Source organism: Suillus subalutaceus (assembly GCF_016647625.1).
Source record: "Suillus subalutaceus strain FC151 chromosome Unknown DFJ58scaffold_103, whole genome shotgun sequence".
Classification (NCBI taxonomy): domain Eukaryota; kingdom Fungi; phylum Basidiomycota; class Agaricomycetes; order Boletales; family Suillaceae; genus Suillus; species Suillus subalutaceus.
Window position 1 is genome coordinate 136,613 of NW_024540352.1, and position 21,138 is coordinate 157,750.

At 50.1% G+C, this 21,138-nt stretch overlaps 7 protein-coding genes across 7 annotated transcripts; 3 read left to right on the forward strand and 4 right to left on the reverse strand.

The window, feature by feature from the left end:
- The first annotated feature begins 4,071 nt into the window (after window positions 1-4,071).
- Window positions 4,072-5,664, forward strand: DFJ58DRAFT_803211 (uncharacterized protein). The gene is made up of 2 exons (XM_041390959.1): window positions 4,072-4,648; window positions 5,097-5,664. The coding sequence occupies exons 1-2, from the start codon at window positions 4,509-4,511 to the stop codon at window positions 5,569-5,571; spliced, it is 615 nt and encodes a 204-aa protein (XP_041240656.1). The 5' UTR covers window positions 4,072-4,508; the 3' UTR covers window positions 5,572-5,664.
- Window positions 5,665-10,549: 4,885 nt separating this feature from the next.
- On the reverse strand, window positions 10,550-11,452 carry DFJ58DRAFT_664859 (uncharacterized protein; the record flags this gene model as incomplete). Its single annotated transcript, XM_041382469.1, has 3 exons — window positions 10,550-10,847; window positions 10,913-11,101; window positions 11,157-11,452. 3 exons carry the CDS (start codon window positions 11,450-11,452, stop codon window positions 10,550-10,552), a joined length of 783 nt encoding a protein of 260 aa, XP_041240657.1.
- Window positions 11,453-11,532: 80 nt separating this feature from the next.
- On the reverse strand, window positions 11,533-12,325 carry DFJ58DRAFT_31329 (uncharacterized protein). The gene is made up of 2 exons (XM_041379786.1): window positions 12,011-12,325; window positions 11,533-11,961 (listed from the first exon to the last, which is right to left on the reverse strand). Exons 1-2 carry the CDS (start codon window positions 12,116-12,118, stop codon window positions 11,653-11,655), a joined length of 417 nt encoding a protein of 138 aa, XP_041240658.1. The 5' UTR covers window positions 12,119-12,325; the 3' UTR covers window positions 11,533-11,652.
- A 572-nt stretch (window positions 12,326-12,897) lies between these two features.
- DFJ58DRAFT_31306 (uncharacterized protein) lies at window positions 12,898-14,715 on the reverse strand. The gene is made up of 6 exons (XM_041379784.1): window positions 14,613-14,715; window positions 14,378-14,547; window positions 14,056-14,327; window positions 13,505-13,999; window positions 13,261-13,449; window positions 12,898-13,206 (listed from the first exon to the last, which is right to left on the reverse strand). The coding sequence occupies exons 2-6, from the start codon at window positions 14,486-14,488 to the stop codon at window positions 12,909-12,911; spliced, it is 1,365 nt and encodes a 454-aa protein (XP_041240659.1). The 5' UTR covers window positions 14,489-14,547; window positions 14,613-14,715; the 3' UTR covers window positions 12,898-12,908.
- On the forward strand, window positions 14,283-15,034 carry DFJ58DRAFT_803232 (uncharacterized protein). The gene is made up of 3 exons (XM_041390960.1): window positions 14,283-14,327; window positions 14,378-14,557; window positions 14,613-15,034. Exons 2-3 carry the CDS (start codon window positions 14,550-14,552, stop codon window positions 14,902-14,904), a joined length of 300 nt encoding a protein of 99 aa, XP_041240660.1. The 5' UTR covers window positions 14,283-14,327; window positions 14,378-14,549; the 3' UTR covers window positions 14,905-15,034.
- Window positions 15,035-15,974: 940 nt separating this feature from the next.
- DFJ58DRAFT_853202 (P-loop containing nucleoside triphosphate hydrolase protein) lies at window positions 15,975-19,012 on the forward strand (the record flags this gene model as incomplete). Its single annotated transcript, XM_041393843.1, has 12 exons — window positions 15,975-16,177; window positions 16,233-16,285; window positions 16,338-16,372; window positions 16,433-16,467; window positions 16,521-17,011; window positions 17,066-17,148; window positions 17,183-17,481; window positions 17,536-17,901; window positions 17,954-18,145; window positions 18,201-18,717; window positions 18,768-18,908; window positions 18,959-19,012. The coding sequence occupies 12 exons, from the start codon at window positions 15,975-15,977 to the stop codon at window positions 19,010-19,012; spliced, it is 2,469 nt and encodes an 822-aa protein (XP_041240661.1).
- A 313-nt stretch (window positions 19,013-19,325) lies between these two features.
- DFJ58DRAFT_31483 (uncharacterized protein) lies at window positions 19,326-21,138 on the reverse strand. Its single transcript, XM_041379799.1, has 5 exons — window positions 20,875-21,138; window positions 20,638-20,825; window positions 20,102-20,581; window positions 19,855-20,043; window positions 19,326-19,798 (listed from the first exon to the last, which is right to left on the reverse strand). Exons 1-5 carry the CDS (start codon window positions 20,983-20,985, stop codon window positions 19,393-19,395), a joined length of 1,374 nt encoding a protein of 457 aa, XP_041240662.1. The 5' UTR covers window positions 20,986-21,138; the 3' UTR covers window positions 19,326-19,392.

A 21,138-nucleotide genomic window follows, 5' to 3' on the forward strand; every position in this document is an offset into this window, starting at 1 on the left:
GTCTGCAGCCAGTCTTGTCCTCTCCAGGTCTGCAGCCAGTTTCGTCCTCGGCTGCAGCCCTCCCTCCATTTCCAGCCAGTGTCGTCCTATCTCGGTCTGCAGCCAGTGTTGTCCTTCCTCAGTCTGCAGCCAGTGTCGTCCCCCCTCGGTCTCCAGCCACCAGCCCCGTCCTCCCTTGGTCTGCAGCCAGCCTCGTCCTCCTTCGGTCTGCAGCCAGTCTCGCCCTCCCTCGGTCTGCAGCCAGTCTTGTCCTCCCTTGGTCTGCAGCCAGTCTCGTCCTCCTTCGATCTGCAGCCAGTCTCCTCCATCAGTCTGCAGCCAGTCTCGTCCTCCTTCGGTCTCCAACCACATTCGTCCACTCCAGGCCTGCAGCCAGTGTCGTCCTATCTCAGTCTGCAGCCAATGTCGTCCTTCCTCAGTCTGCAACCAGTGTCGTCCTCCCTCGGTCTCCAGCCACCAGCCCCGTCCTCCCTTGGTCTGCAGCCAGTCTCGTCCTCCTTCGGTCTGCAGCCAGTCACGTCCTCCCTCGGTCTGCAGCCACCAGCCTCGTCCTCCCTTGGTCTGCAGCCAGTCTCGTCCTCCTTCGGTCTGCAGCCAGTCTCCTCCTCCATCAGTCTGCAGCCAGTCTCCTCCTCCCTCGGTCTCCAACCACATTCGTCCACTCCAGGCCTGCAGCCAGTGTTGTCCTATCTCGGTCTGCAGCCAGTGTCGTCCTTCCTCAGTCTGCAACCAGTGTCGTCCTCCCTCGGTCTCCAGCCACCAGCCCCGTCCTCCCTTGGTCTGCAGCCAGTCTCGTCCTCCTTCGGTCTGCAGCCAGTCACGTCCTCCCTCGGTCTGCAGCCACCAGCCTCGTCCTCCCTTGGTCTGCAGCCAGCCCCGTCCTCCCTTGGTCTGCAGCCAGTCTCGTCCTTCTTCAGTCTGCAGCCAGTCTCGTCCTCCCTCGGTCTCCAGCCACCAGCCCCGTCCACCCTCGGTCTCCAGCCAGTCTCGTCCACCCTCGGTCTGCAGCCAGTCTCGTCCGCCCTCGGTCTGCAGCCAGTCTCGTCCACCCTCGGTCTGCAGCCACTCTCGTCTATCCTCGGCCTGCAGCCAGTCTGGTCCTTCCTCAGGTCTGCAGCCACCAGTCTCGTCCTTCCTCGGTCTGCAACCAGTCTCCTCCTCCCTCGGTCTGCAGCCAGTCTCGTCCCATCTCGGTCTGCAGCCAGTCTCGTCCTCCCTCGGTCTGCAACCAGTCTCCTCCCTCTGTCTCCAGCCAGTCTCGTCCTCCCTCGGTCGGCAGCCAGTGTCGTCCTCCCTCGATCTGCAACCAGTGTCGTCCTCCCTCGGTCTGCAGCCAGTGTCGTCCTCCCTCAGTCTCTAGCCAGTATCGTCCTATCTCGGTCTGCAGCCAGTGTCGTCCTCCCTCCGTCTCTAGCCAGTCTCGTCCCATCTCGGTCTGCAACCAGTCTCCTCCTCCCTCTGTCTGCAGCCAGTCTCCTCCACCCTCTGTCTGCAGCCAGTCTCCTCCTCCCTCTGTCTGCAGCCACTCTCGTCCTCCCTCTGTCCGCAGCCACCACTGCCATCCTCCCTCGGCCTGCAGCCAGTCTCGTCCTTCCTCGGTCTGCAGCCAGTCTCCTCCTCTCTCGGTCTGCAGCCAGTCTTGTCCTCCCTCGGTCTGCAACCACTTTCGTCCATCTTGGGTCTGCAACCACTCTCGTGCTCCCTTGGTCTGCAGCCAGTCTTGTCCTCCCTCGGTCTGCAACCACTTTCGTCCCTCCTGGGTCTGCAACCACTCTCGTGCTCTCTTGGTCTGCAGCCAGTTCCGTCCTTCCTCGGTCCCCAACCACTCTCGTGCTCCCTCGGTCTGCAGCCACTTCCGTCCTCTCCAGATCTGTAACCAGTCTTGTTGTCCCTCGGTCTGCAGCAAGCTTCGTCCTTCCAGGGTTTGCAGCCAGTCTCGTCCTCCCTGGGTCTGCAGCCACTCTCGTCCATTTGTGGTCTGCACCCAGGCATGCCCATCCACGGTCTCTAGCCAATATTGTAAATCTGAAGTACGATCTCCCCGAAGCCATAGCATACAGATGAGAACTGACAGTGGCTCTGGTGGGCGAACAAGGAAGGATAGCGAAAATTTGAATCGATGGGGGTCCTCAGGTTGCATAGCTTGGCGCTGTTTTTCCAGTTCCGAGAGTGCATCCAAAAGGGCCGTGCTTTCTGGAATATTTTTCATCATCAAGCGAACAGAGGAATCAGCGAGTAGAGAGTGGGGTGACGGCATATTGTGTTCGCGTACTTGAAGGAGGCTGCAGTTTGAGGGGTCGGAAACGTAGTCGCGAATGGACGAGTGATAGATATTCACGGGGAGAGTGCTGTCTGTAGGGATATCCATGACAGACCGTAGCTGTATCAGCGTTGTCTGCACATCTCTGCCCAAACTAGGGCCAAGAAGTAAGGAGATTTGCGAGATGGAAAGAGGGTCTGTGAGCGCGGCGACGATGGACAAGTGCATGTAAGCCCGTTTGGGGTCAGCACACGTGGAGAGGACACAATCGTATAGCTTGTATACCTCCGTTCCCGGCAGCAGTTCGCTCGTTAGCTTGAGCATCAGCTGCAGCCGACCATGTGGATCATTGTTTTCATTGTCGGTAATGAACTTCATCATTGTAGAGGCCACGATGAAACGTCTGCCCGCTCGGCTCGCCAGCTTCGCAAGATCATCCTTCGATGGCTGAGGGAAATCAGGATGACAACTTGCTAGCTCTGCGAAGGAATGCTGCAAGAAAATATAGATGTCATTGTCAACATCGGCGCCATCGAGCGAGATGATGGTAGCAACACCCTCCCCAGAAGTTTTTACGGGTATTTCGCACAACAACGGCTGCACCTCCTTGTTCTGAAAGGCTTTGCAGATATGCGATTCCGAGCGACTCGTGAGTAGAATGTGTGTCACAGGTAGATCAGGCTCACGAAGAGCCCGTGCGAGGAAAAGGATAAGATCGGTAAGCTCGGGTTCGGATGTGCATTCATCAAGGGCATCGACAACAAATGTCAGAGACCGACACCCACGCAATCTGCTTTGAAGATTTCGGAGGGGTTGGAGAAAGAGAGCCTCCATTTGGTCGCAGAGAGACTTGTCTGGGTCTAGTAGAGCAGGATTGTCACGAATGGCTTTGTTCACATCCTTCCGGATGCTGGGAAAATTGGTGGCAAGCTGATAGACAAGAGTCGCGAAAAAATACCCAGCCGTGCAACGTTTCGTGTGCTTGCGCGAGAAAAAGAATGTTCCTCCGAGCCGCTTTTCGACATTAGTCTGCTCTGTCACTTTTAGACCTCTCATCCTCTCAGCTACAGTGAACGCAACAGCAGACTTTCCAACGCCTGCCGTACCATGCAGCCAAATAAGTTGATTCTTCTCTGGGTCGTCTAGCCGTTCGTATATATAGGTGAGGAGATCCACCCGGGTCCCTTCCAAACATTTTGGGTGGGGCTGACGTTCTCGAGAGTTGTATTCAGCACCGTTGACAGCAACCTGGGACAACCTCACCCAAGTTCCTTCAAACGATGGAAGAACTGTCAAAAAGGTCAGAAAGCGAGAGCGGGACAAGAGTGAGAAAAACCGACATTGTTCCTCACTCATTCACAAAGGTTGTGATATGCGTGATGAAATGGACAGATTGAGAGTACTAGCTGGGTGTGGTTAGAAATCATCTGGGCGATATTTATCTCCAGGGACGACGTACGAATATTTGAAGGATCTGTTGAAGTCAAAGTAAGTCGTCAACTTAGGGTCCCAAAGCGCGATGGAAATGGGATGGGATAAATGGATGTTTCAATCTATGGAAAGCTTGCTGGATGGTGGGATACAGTTCAACGTTCAAGGACGAGTGGGTGCTTGTCCAGTTGCAGGAGGTCACGAGGCTGCAACTTGCTGTGCATGCTGTACGTACATCTTTCGAAGATGTGTTCAAGCGGAAATACTAGGGCAGATATTCTTGTACAAGTAAAAACAGGTAAAAACTTGATTCTCTATTATGTAATGAGGAACGAGTGAAAAAATAGAGTTAGGTCTTTGCGCAAGCGTCGGGAGCAGTACGCACCTTGTCTTCGTACTGCGACGACGTTTCCTCTCGTATCAGTCGTCCCCAACGACATTGCTGGCCTCCTTTCTTTTCCTCTTCATTCTCCAAAACACACACTCTCCGTTATTCCAGATTTCATCTCCCGTCCAAGCTTAAAATCCTCCCTTCAGAACTTCTGCAAAGCGCATTCCGACTTCTCCCGAATTTGATGGAGCGAATCCCTGCTGATCCTGCGCTGGAGGCGCAACCCAACTTCGAATCGGTAGCGTACCGTGGTTGGCTCAATGCCATGATGGATGGAGGGCGAAACCAGGGAGGGTGGCCATTGCCCAGATGACAGAGGGCTGGAGGCTAGAGCGTCAAGAGCGTATTGACTGTTGTGCAGCAACAAGTGGAAGATGACGCACGTGAGGCACAAGAACGCGCGGATCGTGAGAGGGCAGAGAAGGAATGCTGAGGAGCAGGAATAGCAGCGCGAAGCCGAGAAGAAGAAGCCCAAGATACAACGACTTCGATGCCGAAACCCCCGTGGCAGATGTCATCATCCCCCGTCCATCTCAATACGCCATCCAGAAGATAAAGAACATGGAGTAGACATACATTGAAGCGGAGACTGAATCTGAGAATGAACTAACTAACCAATCATTAAATAGAAAAGGGAATCGTACGATGATCTAAATATAACTACTCCTATGATGTCATGAAACGTGTAATAGCTGTGCAAGGGTTTCTCGGGTTTTCTAGAGTCACGTGACTTAATCGCTTGAGTAAGGAAGTCAAAATCAGGGATGTCGGAGATAACGGTAGTAGGCGCTAATGGAATAGAGAAGTTCGGAAATGTAAAGGATAAGTTCGGGTTAGGGTTGGTTGTGAATGTCATAGGTACAGACGCTGACTGAGCGCTAACGACAGGCGCTTGTGACGGGCGCTTAACTGGTGTCTTACGAGTGTCTTTAGAGGTTTCACGAGTGTTGTCAAGAAAGAATAGTGATTTGTGTTCGGAATTCGTGACAAGTACGTAGAGCTCTGGTACTTTAGTCCAGACGGCTGTCGTGAAGTGGCCATCACTTCTAGATCCACCTCTGACGCAGATGACGCCTTCGGCTTTGCGAAAGTCAAGGGTATTGTCGCACTCAAAACGATAGCATCCTTCAAGGCTTCCCACAAGGCCCTACACGACCACGACTTATCCTGGCGCCAATTCGACTTGGCAAAGACTAGCTTCCTCATCCACATCGAGAAGAACGGATGGCCAGAGAAGCACCAGCAAGCGTTAGCCCTCTTCTTCACGCTCATCACCAATCATGAACACCGGATGCGTCCACGGGGAGAAAAGACCCTACTTCGCTACGCAGGGTTCGTCCGTCGTGAGTGGCATGATCGGCTCGCTCAAAACCAAGGCTTCAACATCGGCATCTTCAACAATGCCTTGTACAACACCTTATCAGACGACGTCTGGGAAACCGAGCGCGACGAAAGCTTGAGAATGGTACGTCCGTTCCTAAACCTCTAATTCATTGACACAAACTAACATACATTCCCCTCAACCCATCCACCTTCACCCGAATGTACTGCTTCCTCTGCCATCTTTGCTTTCGCTTCCCCCCCCGCTACCCTCATCCGCTTAAAATTCTGCTCGCTGACCATACGCCTCACCATCATCACCTTCGCTTGCCCCACCTCCTGCTTATGTCGCCCCTGCTTTCGCTACCATTAATTTTGCTACCTTTCCCTCCTCCCCCCTGCTGCCCACTCCTTGCTAACGGCGTCATCGCGCTTCCAATCACTTTCGCTTCCGCACCCGCTCGCACAAACCACACTACCCCTTCCTCGCACCACTGCGCACTCTCACGCAGCTGCAGAACGTGCTTCCCACACCCAACACCCATTCACGCCAACGGGGACGGGAGGTCAGCGAGAGTCGGGGCAAGCGCACAGACCCATCCTCTCCCACGGGAAGTGGTCGCTACCACCCATATCGTTCTTCCGACCAAGCACCAAAGAAGCCCCACAAGGGTCAACAGTCTTTTCAAGCGGGCGCAGGTCAATCGGGCCACTTGGCCTGCGCCCTCTGCCTTGGTCGTTTCCGCCACCCCATCCACAAGTGCTCTTCCGAGTTCCTCTGGGACAAACGATCCAAGACCCGCTGTCGTTGCAATGCAGAAGGTCACCTGGTCAACCCCGAAGGCCTCGAGTTGTGTTATGACTGGCAGAGACCAAAAGGTTGTTCCAGCACTGCTCGCTCCCACGTGCACGAATGCTCGGGATGCGGAGCAAAAGATCACGGAGCTCAAGAATGTCCTCAAGGCGAGAACATCTAGAGCACTCACTCCTTATCAGCCCGAAGCATGGCTACACTTCCTCCAAGCTTCAAACCTTATACATACATAAGTACACACATATTCCTAACGGTCTTCAATTCGGCTTCATGGGCAGTGTTCCTTCAATATCTCAGACCTACACTCCTTCTAATAGTCCTTCTTTACATACACATCGAGATGCTTTCGAAACCATTTTATATCGTGAATATTCCACCGGTCGTTACATTGGTCCATTATCGAAATCAGATACAGAAGAACTCATTGGCCCCTTTCAGACGGCTCCGCTTTCCATGGTCCCCAAGCCAGGGAAACCTGGAAAGTTCAGGCTTGTTCAGAACCTTTCATTCCCTCTACGCCCTTCCCCTACTATATCATCCATTAATTCTTCCATTGACTCCAATTTATATCCGTGTACATGGGGTACTTGCCTCGACCATTTGTCTCCTCATCTGGTCCTTACCCCCAGGCTCGCAGGCTGCAGTCCGTGACGTGGCAGAGGCCTATCGCACAGTCCCTCTCCATCCATCCCAATGGCCGGGATTTGTCGTCAGAACGGGTGACGACAGCTTCGCTATCAATTCAAGCTTTTGCTTCGGTTTCTCAGCCTCCGCGGGAACCTATGGTGAAGTTGCTGACGCAGGCTCTGACATATTCAGATCTCAAGGTATCAGACCATTATCCAAGTGGGTGGATGATCATTTATTTATTCGCATACTCCGAGAGCATCTTGAGAGCTACAACAAGCTTTGCAAATCTCACGCAGCCATCATCGCGAGAAACGGGGGACTACTCGTGGATGGAGGACGAAAATGGTACCGAGGATCAACCATGCCTGATGACACCGTCGAGGAATTCGACGAAGATATGTCATTCCCCATTCTTGATTTATCAGCAACCACCCCGCGTTCACCAGAGGACCTGCTCTTCACTTACTGCTTCAACGACATCAACCGCTTATCCAAAATCCTGGGAATACCTTGGGAACTGGCAAAGGACATACTCTTCTCATCATGTGCCCCCTTCATTGGTTTCCTTTGGGACATCGCCACACATTCTGTCTCGATTCCGCAGAAGAAGAAAGAGAAGTACATTGCAGCAATCCAGGAATGGGGAACCCGAACCTCACACACCCTGCAAGAAGTTCAAGAGCTGTACGGAAAGCTCTTGCACGCCTCTCTGGTCCTACCTGCAGGACGCGCTTACCTCGTCTCCCTGGAAACCATGCTTGCCATATTCCACGACCGTCCTTTCATGCCGCGTACTGCTCCCAAACTTACAAGCGAAGACCTCCGCTGGTGGAAAGCCAGCCTCAGGCAACCCGTCGTCTCGCGTCCAATCCCAGGGCCCATCGAAGTCATTGAACCCTCGGCTTACTCAGACGCTAGTTCGGGTACTGGGATCGCGATTTGGACCAGCGGCAGGTGGAGGGCGTGGCGTCTCCTCCCAGGCTGGAAAGCCGAAAATCGAGACATTGGCTGGGCAGAGGCCGTCGGCATGGAGTTCCTCATCATTACGCTCCTCGATCAATGCCCAGAGGGCAGTTGCATCAAGGTTTTCGGTGACAACAGGGGCGTCGTTGAGGGATGGTGGAAAGGGCGGAGCCGCAATAGAGCTACCAACAACGTCTTCAAGCGGATACATGAACTCGCCGCATCCTCGAAATGCACATTCCTCACCCGTTACGTGCCCAGTGCCCACAACCCAGCAGACGGTCCTTCCAGGAGCATCTACCCTCCATCAAATTTGCTGCTTCCCCCAATACGCATCCCCAAAGCCCTTCAGCCCTTCGTCGCAGACTTCAACGGTCCCGAAGTCACTCCTGGACATAATGGGCCCCATGAGACCACCCAAGCGCGCCCACTCGCTGATATCCACTCCCGCTCGCGAGATTCACGCAACAATCTCAACGACAAGTTCCGTCGTCAAGGAGAAGAGATCTTCGAAGCGTCAAAAGCGTGAGTCGTCAAACACCTTGTTACAGCGCCCCCCCCCCCCATTTAAACAGACAAACGAAAGTTATCGCTGCTTACCCTAGTAACCTGACCCCCCGAGAATCTGTGCTGCGCCCTCACTGCGCAGCAAAGGATTGAATTCGACTCTGGCTCCCAGCTGAAGAAAGCTCGTCTCCTCCCACCCACCCCCAGCACTGACGTTCAACGTATACAAGACGTCATGATTCACGCCTGGGCAAGCAGCACGAGGGAAGCGCCGTATAAATTAAACCTATCAAGATTGCAATGCAATACATTCTCAAATAAGTGCACAAAAAGTGGAAAAAAAGCGAAGAAAAGCTAAATACAAGAGGAAGGGATCTGCTTTTGAACTTGTTGAAGCTTGTGACAAGGAGATGATATGGTTCTTGTGCGCTCTTGTGTGAGAAAATAAGTGACGAAAAAGGAAGGTAAGGAATGTGTGAATTTACTGATGCGTATGGCACTGGCATACTCGCCTTCCACGTTTACTGCGACTCTAAGACCATCGACGACAACCTTCGCGCTCCCGCATCATCCGAACTTATTTCAGCCTTCATTTCAGACCTAGCGGGCTCATACTCAGGGAAAACCATATCCAGCTATATTCACGGCATACGAGCATGGCACATCTTACATGGGAAGTCCTGGTCCCTAGACGACAACAAGATTGACACCATGCTCAAGGCTGCCAAAAACTTAACGCCCTCGTCATCAAAGCGGAAGAAACGGCCCCCATACACAGTAGCCTTCATCAGCAGCATCTTGGAGAACTTGGATCCCAACGACCCACTCGACGCCGCGGTAGGTAGTTGCCTTACAACGGCGTTCTATTCTATCGCTAGGGCCGGGGAATTCACAGTTCGAAATCTATCAGCCTTCGACGCATCCATCCACGTCAAACGGTCGGACATCCGCAGGGACGCAGATCGCAATGGCCTTAGGGTCACCGTCTTTCGTCTACCTCGCACCAAGACATCGCAAGTCGGGGAGGATGTCTTCTGGGCAACACAGAATGGCCCTACTGACCCAGAAGCGGCGCTAAACAACCACTTCCGGGTCAATGATCCCCCCCTCGACATCGCCCTGTTCTCTTACAGATTCGGTAACAGCCATCGCCCGCTAACGAAGACGAAATTCATTGCACGACTCGCGCAAGCCGCCAAGAAAGCCGGACAGGATCCGTTGCAGGGTCACGCCATCAGAATCGGGGCAACTCTCGAGTACCTCCTCCGAAATGTGTCCTTCGACGTTGTCAAGACCATGGGGAGATGGGCCAGCGATGCCTTTCAGCTATACCTTAGAAACCATGCTCAAATACTCGCGCCTTATCTGCAAGCAACCCCAGCAATACAGGACGAGTTCCTGCGTCATACGATGCCCCGCATTCGATAACAATTCTCTCGCGTGAGTACTCATCCTCCTCCTAATCCTATGGGTATCATCGGCTCGCTCGACGCGTCGTTGGACTCCTACAAACTTGGGTATCGCAGCTCACCTTCCTTCACACAGGCATGCAGCTCGGGACCGGGAGGCGCTGCGCGCCTTCGCCCAAACTGCTCAGGACTTTCTCCCTCGATAGTAGACACCATGTCAGCGTAGCGCAGGATAGTAACAATATTAAATTGAGTGTTGATCATCAGACTGCGCCTCAGCGACTCGCAAAGACTGTAAATTTTGCAGCTGTATAAGGCATATAGTGTCTGCGTTCGAATTCCATCTTGACTCCTATGTCAGACTCTTAGTACCAGTTCAAAACACCGCATTTCCACGAGTCAGCTTCCGAGTCGGCGCTCTAGTAGTACTCAGATATACCTTAAGCTTGGCTTATCGTAACGGCGCTCGGCCGCGCCAGGGAATGACACATTTGTATAGAATTTGAATTTCCTGTATCGTGAAATCTCAAACCAAAGATGCACCAAAAGCCAAGTCGGTGCCCACTTCATCTTCGACGAAGTCACTGCAGCTCGTTGGAATGCCCTTGCATGTCCCTGAGTGAAAAGAGTCATACCGAAGGTTCCAGCAGTGGTAAAAGGATTGTCTAAGAATCTCGTTAGAAGCTAGACGATACTAATATTCTTCCATCCATGTCTATATATACACCGCTGAGCTAGCACGTTCTCCTCACAACTGTTGGAGGCAGAACTGATCAATATAAAACGCGATAGCACCTACACAAATCGAGTAATTTGATAGAGTATCAAATCAGAACCTCCATCCCGCCCCATTCTAACACCCTGAACAAAGCCATATCACCGGCCCTTGCGAGATCCACTCCAACTACATCCGCCCACCAAGCAACGTCTTTCTCTGCTTGCATCTGGGCGTTAGACCAATTTGCCAAGCGCTCCTTAGAGATACCTCTGAACAGCATGAATACGCGAGTCACGACGTCAGGCTGCGGAGAAATGCTCAAAGAAGCTGCGCGTTCGTATGCCGCTTGAGGGACGAATCGGAGGGCAACGTATTCGTGCTTGAGTATAGATGGCAGCCAGTAGCTACCACGGCAGTTTTAGTGACGTGTTTATGATTCGACAGCCCGAGGTAGCGCATGTGTACGCACGTTATGAATGATGTTCTAGCTTCGGTGTGAAGTCCCAAAACCTTGAGTGATTTATCGAGGTAAACAGTTGCTTTGTCCACTGGAATGACGATTGAATCCATATCATCGAGGCTGCTGGATATGGGATTGAACGTATCCACCGGTTGCGGTTTGGATGCTGGTGACTGGGGAAATGCTTGCAAATTCGACCTGCGAAGAGTAATACAAATTGGGTGAGTGATTTAGATATCATCAAGAGACTCACTCCGCCTCCCAGAATAAGTACGACACATCTAAACCGGAATTATGTTCGGTCAGACTACCATCTTGATGGGTGCGGACATTCCATTCCAAACGCTGTCCATGGTCTTCTGTGGTAACAACGGGATAGATGACGGAGAGGCTCCACTCAGGAATGAGGGAGAGCTTGACAGAAACATCGATATCGGAGGGCGAGTATAGATAAATGACTGGCTTTTTAAGAAGCAGAGACTTTGCTCGGAGACTGATGGGGTCACCATCTCTGACGTTGTACGATCTGATACTCCGGTTCTCTCGCATGATTACCGCACCCAAACCTCCACCCTTGGACTGAACTGCCATGAAATCAGTGGGATGTCCCAATGTCTTACAACCATCAGCAATAAATTTGTCCACCCGCATTTCCCTCGAGACTCTAGTAGTCTGAATCTCGCCAGATGGAGAAACAAGTTTGATTGTAACTTTGTCATCGTCCTCGCTATGTGGTCTTAACTTCAGTACTAAAAACAGTTGTAGAATATTTGAAGTGCGTACGAGCTGTCCTGTTCGTTAACCCGACTTGGCGCCAATTGATTATCAGGCGGTGAAATGGCGTGACAAGCATCAACTCGAAGCGGCAGTGAGACGGGCGATGTCATTTCCTCACGCCGAGTCACCTCAATGACGCTGAGCCAGTCAATGACATCGACCCATATTTCAGCCGTGATGTCCACATAGTGGCCATCGCAAATATCGAATTCATTTGTCTGAAACGTGACTACATCTCTCGGAATGCCTGGGAAATGTTTGCAGGCGGTGTCAAGCATGCGCTTATAATATCTGTGAGTCATTAAAGATTTTATTAGTTGTTCTGCTCACATTATACGACCTTTGCCGTTTAACCATGACCCGGTATTGACCATGTTTCAGAACAAGAAGTCGCGAGTTTGCTTTCATTTTGGTCTCCTCCGAAAGTAGCGTAACCATTGAGAGGTGCGAACTTCGAAGTTCGAGGCTTTCAAGTCAAGTACAAGTAGAGGGTGACGACGCTGAGACTCTATGAGCTACGGCATGCTAGCACTTGACAGCTTGATCCCTTAATAGCTGGCAGAAAAGGCTGCTCGGTGGCAAATGGCACCCACCACGTCATGCTATGTTGCTGCGCTTTTTTTGCTGTTGATCTGCGGTGTCTCGTATACGTGCATGAGTAGTATTGGGCTATCTTTCGACCAGAATTTGAAAATCCACTTGGCCGCTTTTACGTAAAATATTAGTATTTCCCGGACGTTCTCGAACGTCCTCAATGATTCAGATACTTTATCAGCTGGAGACTTTGTTAAATCGAGGAATCATCAGACTATAGAAGATATACTCAGTTGGCTATACAAGCAACTGAGGTGTTACAACAGACAAAGCACGAGCGCATAAGGTCTAGATTATGTAAGTATGAAGTCACGTGTTATGATGAGCGTTGTAGGCGTTTGTGTATCGTTTGCATCAACTTCCCTACACGGACACGCATCGGCTCACGCTGAGTTCTGGTACATCGTACACATGTATCATTAATCATTCCTGACGTATCTCTGAGCGTCGTAAATGTTGGAGATAGTTTAGACAACCTGGTCCTGACCGTTCATCGCTATCTCTCTGCGTTTGAGCACTCTGCTTGCGTACATTTTGTGCGGACACCGCTGAGCTAGCACGCAACTGTTGGATGCAGAATTGATCAAGATAAAACGCGATAACACTTACATAAATCGAGTAATTTGATAGAATATCAAATCAGAACCTCCATCCCGCCCCATTCTAACACCCTGAACAAAGTCATATCACTAGCCCTTGCAAGATCCACTCCAACTACATCCACCCACCAAGCAACGTCTTTCTCTGCTTGCATCTGGGCGTTAGACCAATTTTCTAAGCGCTCCTTAGAGACACCTCTGAACAGCATGAATACGCGAGTCACGACGTCAGGCTGTGGAGAAATGCTTAAGGAAGCGGCGCGTTCGTATGCCGCTTGAGGGACGAATCGGAGAGCAATGTATTCGTGCTTGTGTATAGATGGTAGCCAGTAGCTACCACCGCAGTTTAGTGACGTGTTTATGATTCGACGGCGCATATGTACGCACGTTATGAATGATGTTCTAGCTTCGGTGTGAAGTCCCAAACCTTTGAGTGACTTATCGAGGTAAACAGTTGCTTTGTCCACTGGAATGACAATCGAGTCCATATCATCGAGACTGCTGGATATGGGATTGAACGTATCCACTGATTGCGGTTTGGATGCTGGTGACCAGGGAAATGCTTGCGAATTTGTCCTGTGAAGAGTAATACAAGTTAGGAGAGTGATTTCTGTGTCCTCAAGGGACTTACTCGGCCTCCCAGAACAAGTACGACACATCTAAACCGGAATTATGTTCAGTCAGACTCCCATCTTGATGGGTGCGGATATTCCATTCTAAACGCTGTCCGTGGTCTTCTGTGGTAACAATGGGGTAGATGACGGAGAGGCACCACTCAGGAATGAGGGAGAGCTTGACAGAAACATCGATATCGGAGGGTGAGTATAGATAAATGACTGGCTTTTTAAGAAGCAGAGACTTTAACTTTGAAACTCGAAGATTGATGGAGTCACCATCTTTGATGTTGTACGATCCGATACTCCGGTTTTCACTCATCATTATACCACCCAAACCCCGACTCTTCAAGTTGGAGTTATTAAATGCTATGAGATCAGTGGGACCATGACCCAATGTCTGACTAACATCCGCAATAAGTTTGTCCACCCGCATTTCCCTCGAGACTTTAGTAGTCTGAATCTCGCCAGATGGAAAAACAAGTTTGATTGTGATTTTGTCATCGTCCCTGCTATGCGGTCTCAACTTTAGTACTGAGTACACATATAGAATATCTGAGGTGCGTACGAGCTGTCCTGTTCGTTAACCTCACTTGGCGCCGATTGATTATCATGCGATGGAACAGCACAAACATCAAGCGGCAGTAAGACGGGCGACGTCATTTCCGAGTCCACACGCCGAGTCACCTCGACGACGTTAAGCAAGTCAATGACATCGACCCATATTTCAGCCGTGATGTCCACATAGTGGCCATCGCAAATATCGAGTTCATTTGTCTGCAACGTGACCACATTCCTCGGAATGCTTCGGAAACATTTGCAGGCGGTGTCAAGCATGCGCTTATAATATCCAATGAGTCGTTAAAGATTTAAATAGTTGTTCCGCCCACATTATACGACCTTTGCCGTTTAACCATTACCCGGTTTTGACCATGTTTCAGAACAAGAAGTTGCGAATTGTGTTTCTTTTTGGTTTCCCCCGAAAGTAGCATAACAGACATTGACTCGGAGGTGCGAAGTTTGAGGCTTTCAAGTAGAGGGTGATGACGCTGTCTATAAGCTATGACATGCTGTCACTCGATTCCTTAATAACAACGGAGGAAACTCGGTGGCAATGACACCCACCATGTCATGCTATGTTGCTGCACGTTTTGTGCTGTTGGTCTGTGGCGTATCTCTTTCTCTTTTCATCTGTTTGTGTATCCAGCCCTGCAATTGCGATATCACGGTACTCGGGAAGTCTGGTGCGGTCCTCCGTACATCATGGATATTTGAGGCTTTAGATAAGAGCAACATTTTTCTGCTCTCTCCTCCTGTCCGACTTCATGAAATTGATGACCTGCAGTGTCACAGTGAGAAAAAGACCTGGCAAACAACGCGCGCATCCGCATTACCGCCCGGAATCCACCAAATTTGATTGCACGCAAGTATGCATGCAGCAACTTACATCCACTGTGTAGTGCCATCCGAAGGTGAAATCGCACGGGCTTACCCAAGCAAGCACGTAGTCGCGATCACGTGATCGACATCGCCTGTCCTGCACTGTGCACTAGGTGTGCAGCGCCGAGGCGTAAATTCCGTCAGGTACGGGCCGCACCCTACTTAGAGATATGCACTTACTTCGACGTAATCTGCGTATGACAACTTGAAACTGAACCTTGACTTCAAAGACAGATGTGACCTGTGACACCTCAGAATCATTTGGTGGCCGTTGTCCACTAGTGCTGTTGAAGTCGCCAATGGAGGAGATTCTTCGCCATGGCAAGTGCTTACGCAGTGCACGAATCCTCAGTTTATTGTGATGGACCCGTTTCAAACTTTAAATTCTCTCATTTTACGATAGCGGCTCAGTGTGACAGTCACTTTGGACGTGTGATGGTGTGACGCCATCTAAGTAGTCCATCTCGATTCTTGACTCTCTAGTTCACTCTCGAAGTCAACCTCCTGCGGCACAGCAATCGCTTCTCCCTTGTTCACAGTACAGCTGTTTCCCAGAAACGTATTTTCCTCAGGCGTCCGCGACTGTCTTATTATCTCAATGGATCTAAGTACCAAAAGCCCATCATGATTGAGTCATACATGACTCGTGTATGTGATAACGACTTTATCTCCTGCACGTGTCCATCTTCTGGTGATTCTGTACACGTACTTGCGCGTGTGGACGGGCTCTGATATGAAAATTAATAATGCTAGAACAAAAAGATTTGCCAAAAAGGTCGTCGCAGATCTTCTATGATTGGTTGTGTCATATTACTTTGCGTAGGAATCGCCCGCGGTACGCAACAACGTGTCACTAATAGTTGTGTGTGCGGGCATCTGAAGGCGTTTTTTCCTCTCATCATGCCGTGTATTACGACTTCAAGCTGCGGTCGTGATGTACTGTACGTTGACACACGCGTCCAAGAAGCCTCTGAACCGAAAGCCGGCGCATAAAAACAGAGGTCATTCTGATGTTGTGTCTAATACGCCTCTAGCATCCAATCTGCCATGGATTTACTTCGCAATCGACGCAAACAAGCAGCGTCAACGGAGCCCTCGATCGAGTCCTCTCTTGATGTAACGTCTCTCCCTTCCCTCTCTGGTTCCGTGAACCCTCCAGAGCCATGGGAGGAAGTGGACATATCATCTAGCGACTATGCCCGCAGGCGCAGGGAGCTTATGGAGATGATGGTTGACCTCCGATCTATGGGGTGAATGATTATGGATCTAATTGTAGCCTCGGATCGCTCACACAATCTCTTGCAGTGCCGACGCGTTGATCGCCTTACCATCCGTGGTCGTAATTGGTGGCCAATCCGGTCTGTGGTCACCTCCCTTTGCACCCACAGCTATACTCAACTGAAATTTCAGCGGGCAAAAGTTCACTCGTCGAGGCCGTCAGTGGGGTACGTTGGCAGATAGTTTGTCCTTTTATCCCTTTATTCATTTTTTTCTTTATGATAAAGATCAACGTCCCAAGAGATAGCGGAACGTGTACAAGGTGACCCAAATAACTACTAGCTATTGCGGGTATGCTTATACTATTATTTGCAGATGCCCTATGGAATGTAACATGTCTAGTCATGCCACGTCGTGGTCGTGCACTATCACCCTACGTATCGGTTTCGATAGTAACGGCCTAGATCTCCAAAAGCCTACTAATGTGCGATTTGGCCCAAAGATCACTGACAGAAGTGAATTCGAAGTTTGGCTGCGTCGTGCTCAAGCAGCCATTTTGAACCCAAACGTTCCTTCTTCGACTTTCCTCACAAAGACCATCGAGGAACTTAGGAACATAAAAAACACATTGAAGTTCTCCCGCAATGTGGTGTGCGTCTCGATTGAAGACCCCGATGCAACTGACCTGTCATTCTATGATCTACCTGGCAAGTACATACTCTTCCGGATTGAGATGATGTATCTGATGGGCAGTGAAGGCTTAATACAAAACGAAGAAGCTGAAATCGTCGCTTTGGTGAAATGTTTGGCGGAACATTACGTCAAGAAGAAAAACACTATCATATTGACTACGATTCCCATGAGCGGTACGTGTATGAACTGCAAAATTATTTCTACTGAATTGATGGGTGCGGTGCTAGATGATATGGAAAATCAACAATCCATGAGTCTCGCCAGGGCCGCAGACCCCACTGGATGGCGAACTATCGGCAAGTCACCCATAGTACAGGATGAATAAATGACTCAAAGCTCTTCAGGCGTACTTACGAAGCCCGACACACTCGGTACTGGAGCTATCAACCAGCGTCGCAAATGGGTGGAAATCATTGAAGGGTCATTCGGAGGAGCACACACTGAGACATGGTTTCTACTGTGTGCGTCTTCCCGATGATGCGGAACGTGCACAACGCCTGTCTCGTGCTGAATCGCAAAGGCGTGCTGCTGAATATTTTGACACGACGTCGCCCTGGAAGGACGTGATCGACCGTCGTCGGTTTGGAATTCCAGGCTTTGTCTCCGACATAAGCCGACTGCTCATTCGATTGATCGAGGAAGCGTGCGTGGACCTTGTTCTAGCTGACTCGCTGTAAAGCACTTACATTGTTTATAGTTTACCGCGTCTCAGAGAAGATGTCGATGCGCTCCTCGCCAAATGTACCAAGGACTTCGATGAACTACCCCCACCCCTTGAAAATGACCCACAAATTGAGGTTTTGGGACGAGTGAATGCGTTCTGCGATGACTTCAAGAGCTTTGCGAATGGTAGTCACGAAGACAAACGTCTTGCGCAGCGGAATCGTGCTCTCTATGCTATTTTCAAGAGGGATATACGCGGCACTGCTCCTGACTTTAGGCCTTTCAATGAACCGAAAGGCTATGTTCCACTGGACGATATTGAAGAGAATATGACTCTTACTGAGCGAGACCCAGGCGTGAAGGTGATGGGCATATACGATATCCGCAAGGTCATCCAAGAGTTTGTTTTCGTATTTTGTCGCAGTTGGGCGGCAACTCAACCATTCATTAAGGGCAATTGGATGGGAGCTTCCGAACAACGTGCCATATCAGGCGAAGGCAAACCTCATTGCTCAATTCACCAAACTTTGGGTTGCTCCGTCTGAGCGCTGTTTCGTTGGTGTCAATAAAGTACTTGATCAAGTCATTGACACACTCATAAGCACCCATTTTGGACGCTTCAAAGTTCTTGAGGAATATTTTGGGTAAGCGTTGACTCTTCACGAGTATTGTCTGGGCTCAAGTTGTCTTTGAAATTAGCAATTTGATTCGAGTTCAAGTTGACATCTGCAAGGCGCGTGCCCAAGACGCTGTCAAAACAGCCTTGGAATTGGAAACCACTACTCCACACTATACTCAGAACACGCACTATCTTCAAACGCTCCGCGACAAATGGCTGGCTTATTATAAGACAGTTCGGAGTAGACCTTCTATGTACAGGGCTCCCATCCGCCATATTGGGGAGGCCGTGGGACCCATGGCATTGGGACCTTGTCCGCCCAATATCCTCAATCCTTCAACTTGCCCAAGTCCTGATATCGATCCCACACTTGACTTTGCATGCGATGGGCCAAAGTCTAGTTTTGCCAAGAGTCCTGCTAGGCCTAATGGTGCCAAGTTTGAGACGCCCGATTCCAAAGCTTTGAGGGCTCTTGCAGAAGCGGGGTATGCAGGTCTTCAGGTTTCAAATCTTGCACGGTTGTTACCTCCCGACTCATTTGAGGAGGAACTGGTTGTGATGGCTGACGTTCGAGCCTATTATCACGTTGCCTACAAGGTAAGTCTCATTCATCATCTCTGTTTTAACGCGCTTATCACCTTGAGCAGCGCATCATTGACCATATTCCTTTCACGATCGAGCATGCTCTCCATCATGCCCTAGCAAAACAACTTTCGCAAAGCCTTCTCACGAGCTTGCTGACTGATGCTGCATCTGGGCCCAACTTCTCTGAGCGTATGAAGGAGTTGGTTAGCGAAGATGCTTCCATCGCTCAGAAACGCCTGATGCTCGCGACAAGAAAAGAACGCCTATTGGACATTCGCCGGAGACTCATGTGCATGATCCCCAGTGAACATCGGACATTGCAAGAGCCTGTCAGAACGTCCGAGAATATCAAAAGTGCCAGATCAGGTAGGGGTAATAAAAAAAAAGAATACGACGGGGGAAAGGAAATAGGACTACCCCGGGGGAAAGTTTTTTCCTAGCAATCCCTGACATTGTCCCGAACGAGTCATTAGTCGATATTGTAGTATTTTGTAAGCCCAATGCTTCTTTCCTGTATATTACGATACTAGGGGTCGGCGTGGTCGAGGTGGGCCTTGCTCAGTTGTTGACTACTACAGTCGTTTGCATCAAAAAGTTCACCCCTTGATTCGGACGCAACGAGTTTGCATATATTTGTACCCACAAAAAAACTTCTCAAATATGTGTTTGCCGGGTGACCTGTCAGCATCAGTATTCTATGATATCATGTCTCCATACCTCAAGGAACAGGTACGGGAGAGGATTGTTGATACCGCCTACACAAAGTTGAGTAATCTGATAGAATATCAGATGAGAACCTCCATCCCGCCCCATTCTAACACCCTGAACAAAGTCCATATCACCGGCCCTTGCAAGATCCACTCCAACTACATTCGCCCACCAAATAACGTCTTTCTCTGCTTGCATCTGGGCGTTAGACCAATTTGCTAAAAGCTCCTTAGAGACACCTCTGAACAGCATGAATACGCGAGTCACGACGTCAGGCTGCGGAGAAATGCTTAAGGAAGCGGCGCGTTCGTATGCCGCTTGAGGGACGAATCGGAGGGCAATGTATTCGTGCTTAAGGATAGATGGTAGCCAGTAGCTACCACGGCTGTTTTAGTGACGCGTTTATGATTTGACAGTCCGAGGTAGCGCATGTGTACGCACGTTATGAATGATGTTCTAGCTTCGGTGTGAAGTCCCAAAACCTTGAGTGATTTATCGAGGTAAACAGTTGCTTTGTCCACTGGAATGACGATTGAATCCATATCATCGAGACTGCTGGATATAGGACTGAACGTATCCACCGGTTGCGGTTTGGATGCGTGCGACTGGGGAAATGCTTGCGAATTCGTCCTGCGAAAAGTAATACAAGTTAGGAGTGTGATTTCTGTATCATCAGGGGACTTAGTACTCCGCCTCCCAGAACAAGTACGACACATCTAAACCAGAATTATGTTCCGTCAGACTTCCGTCTTGATGGGTGCGGACATTCCATTCTAAACGCTGTCCATGGTCTTCCGTGGCAACAACGGGATAGATAACAGAGAGGCTCCACTCAGGAATGAGGGAGAGCTTGACAGAAACATCGATATCGGAGGGCGAGTATACATAAATGACTGGCTTTTTACAACGAGAAGGCTCTCGAACTCGAAGAATGATGGAGTGACCATCTTTGATGCTGTACGATCCGATACTCCGGTTTCCACGCATCGCTAGCCCACCCAATCTCCCATCCTTGGAGTGAAGTGCTCTGATTTTAGTGGGACACTCTCCCGATGTTCCCATTAATGTCTGACTAGCATCAGCAATAAGTTTGTCCACCCGCAATTCCGTCGAGACTTCAGTAGTCTGAATCTTGCCAGATGGAAAAACAACTTTGATAGTGACTTTGCTGTGTGGTCTCAACTTCAGTACTCCATACACTCGTCGAATATTTGGGGTGCGTACGAGCTGTTTTCTTCGTCGACTTCACGCTTAGTCACCTCGACGACCTCAAGTAAGTCAATGACATCGGCCCATATTTCAGCCGTGATGTCTACATAGTGGCCTTCGCAAACATCGAGTTCATTTGTCTGCAACCTGACCATGTCACTCGCAATGCTTGGGAAATGTTTGGAGGCAGCGTTAAGCATGAGCTTATGATATCCATAAGCCATTAAAGATTTAAATAGTTGTTCCACCCACATTATACGACCTGTGCCGTCCAACCATGACCCGGTTTTGACCATGTTTCAGAGTAAGAAGTTGCAAGTTTTGTGTCTTTTTGGTCTCCTCCGAAAGTAGCGTGACAGACATATGTTCAGAGGTGCGAAATTCGAGGCTTTCAAGTCAAGTACAAGTAGAGGGTGACGACGCCGTCTATGAGCTATGGCATGCTGACACTCGATCCCTTGATAGCTGGCAGAAGAGGCGGCTCGGTGGCAATCGCATCCACCACGTCATGCTATG

Excerpts from the sequence above, each read along its gene's own strand:
- DFJ58DRAFT_31329 (XM_041379786.1), bottom strand. The coding sequence starts at position 12,118 with ATGGTTACGCTACTTTCGGAGGAGACCAAAATGAAAGCAAACTCGCGA. Across the intron at positions 11,962-12,010 it reads AACGGCAAAGGTCGTATAAT|CGCATGCTTGACACCGCCTG; the intron begins GTGAGCAGAACA and ends AGATATTATAAG.
- DFJ58DRAFT_803211 (XM_041390959.1), top strand. The coding sequence starts at position 4,509 with ATGCTGAGGAGCAGGAATAGCAGCGCGAAGCCGAGAAGAAGAAGCCCA. Across the intron at positions 4,649-5,096 it reads CAGAAGATAAAGAACATGGA|TCCAGACGGCTGTCGTGAAG; the intron begins GTAGACATACAT and ends CTGGTACTTTAG.
- DFJ58DRAFT_31483 (XM_041379799.1), bottom strand. The coding sequence starts at position 20,985 with ATGTCTGTCACGCTACTTTCGGAGGAGACCAAAAAGACACAAAACTTG. Across the intron at positions 20,582-20,637 it reads GTCGACGAAGAAAACAGCTC|CAAAGTCACTATCAAAGTTG; the intron begins GTACGCACCCCA and ends GAGACCACACAG. Across the intron at positions 20,044-20,101 it reads TACTTGTTCTGGGAGGCGGA|GACGAATTCGCAAGCATTTC; the intron begins GTACTAAGTCCC and ends TACTTTTCGCAG.
- DFJ58DRAFT_31306 (XM_041379784.1), bottom strand. The coding sequence starts at position 14,488 with ATGTCTGTTATGCTACTTTCGGGGGAAACCAAAAAGAAACACAATTCG. Across the intron at positions 13,450-13,504 it reads TACTTGTTCTGGGAGGCCGA|GACAAATTCGCAAGCATTTC; the intron begins GTAAGTCCCTTG and ends TACTCTTCACAG. Across the intron at positions 13,207-13,260 it reads GCTAGAACATCATTCATAAC|CTACTGGCTACCATCTATAC; the intron begins GTGCGTACATAT and ends CTGCGGTGGTAG.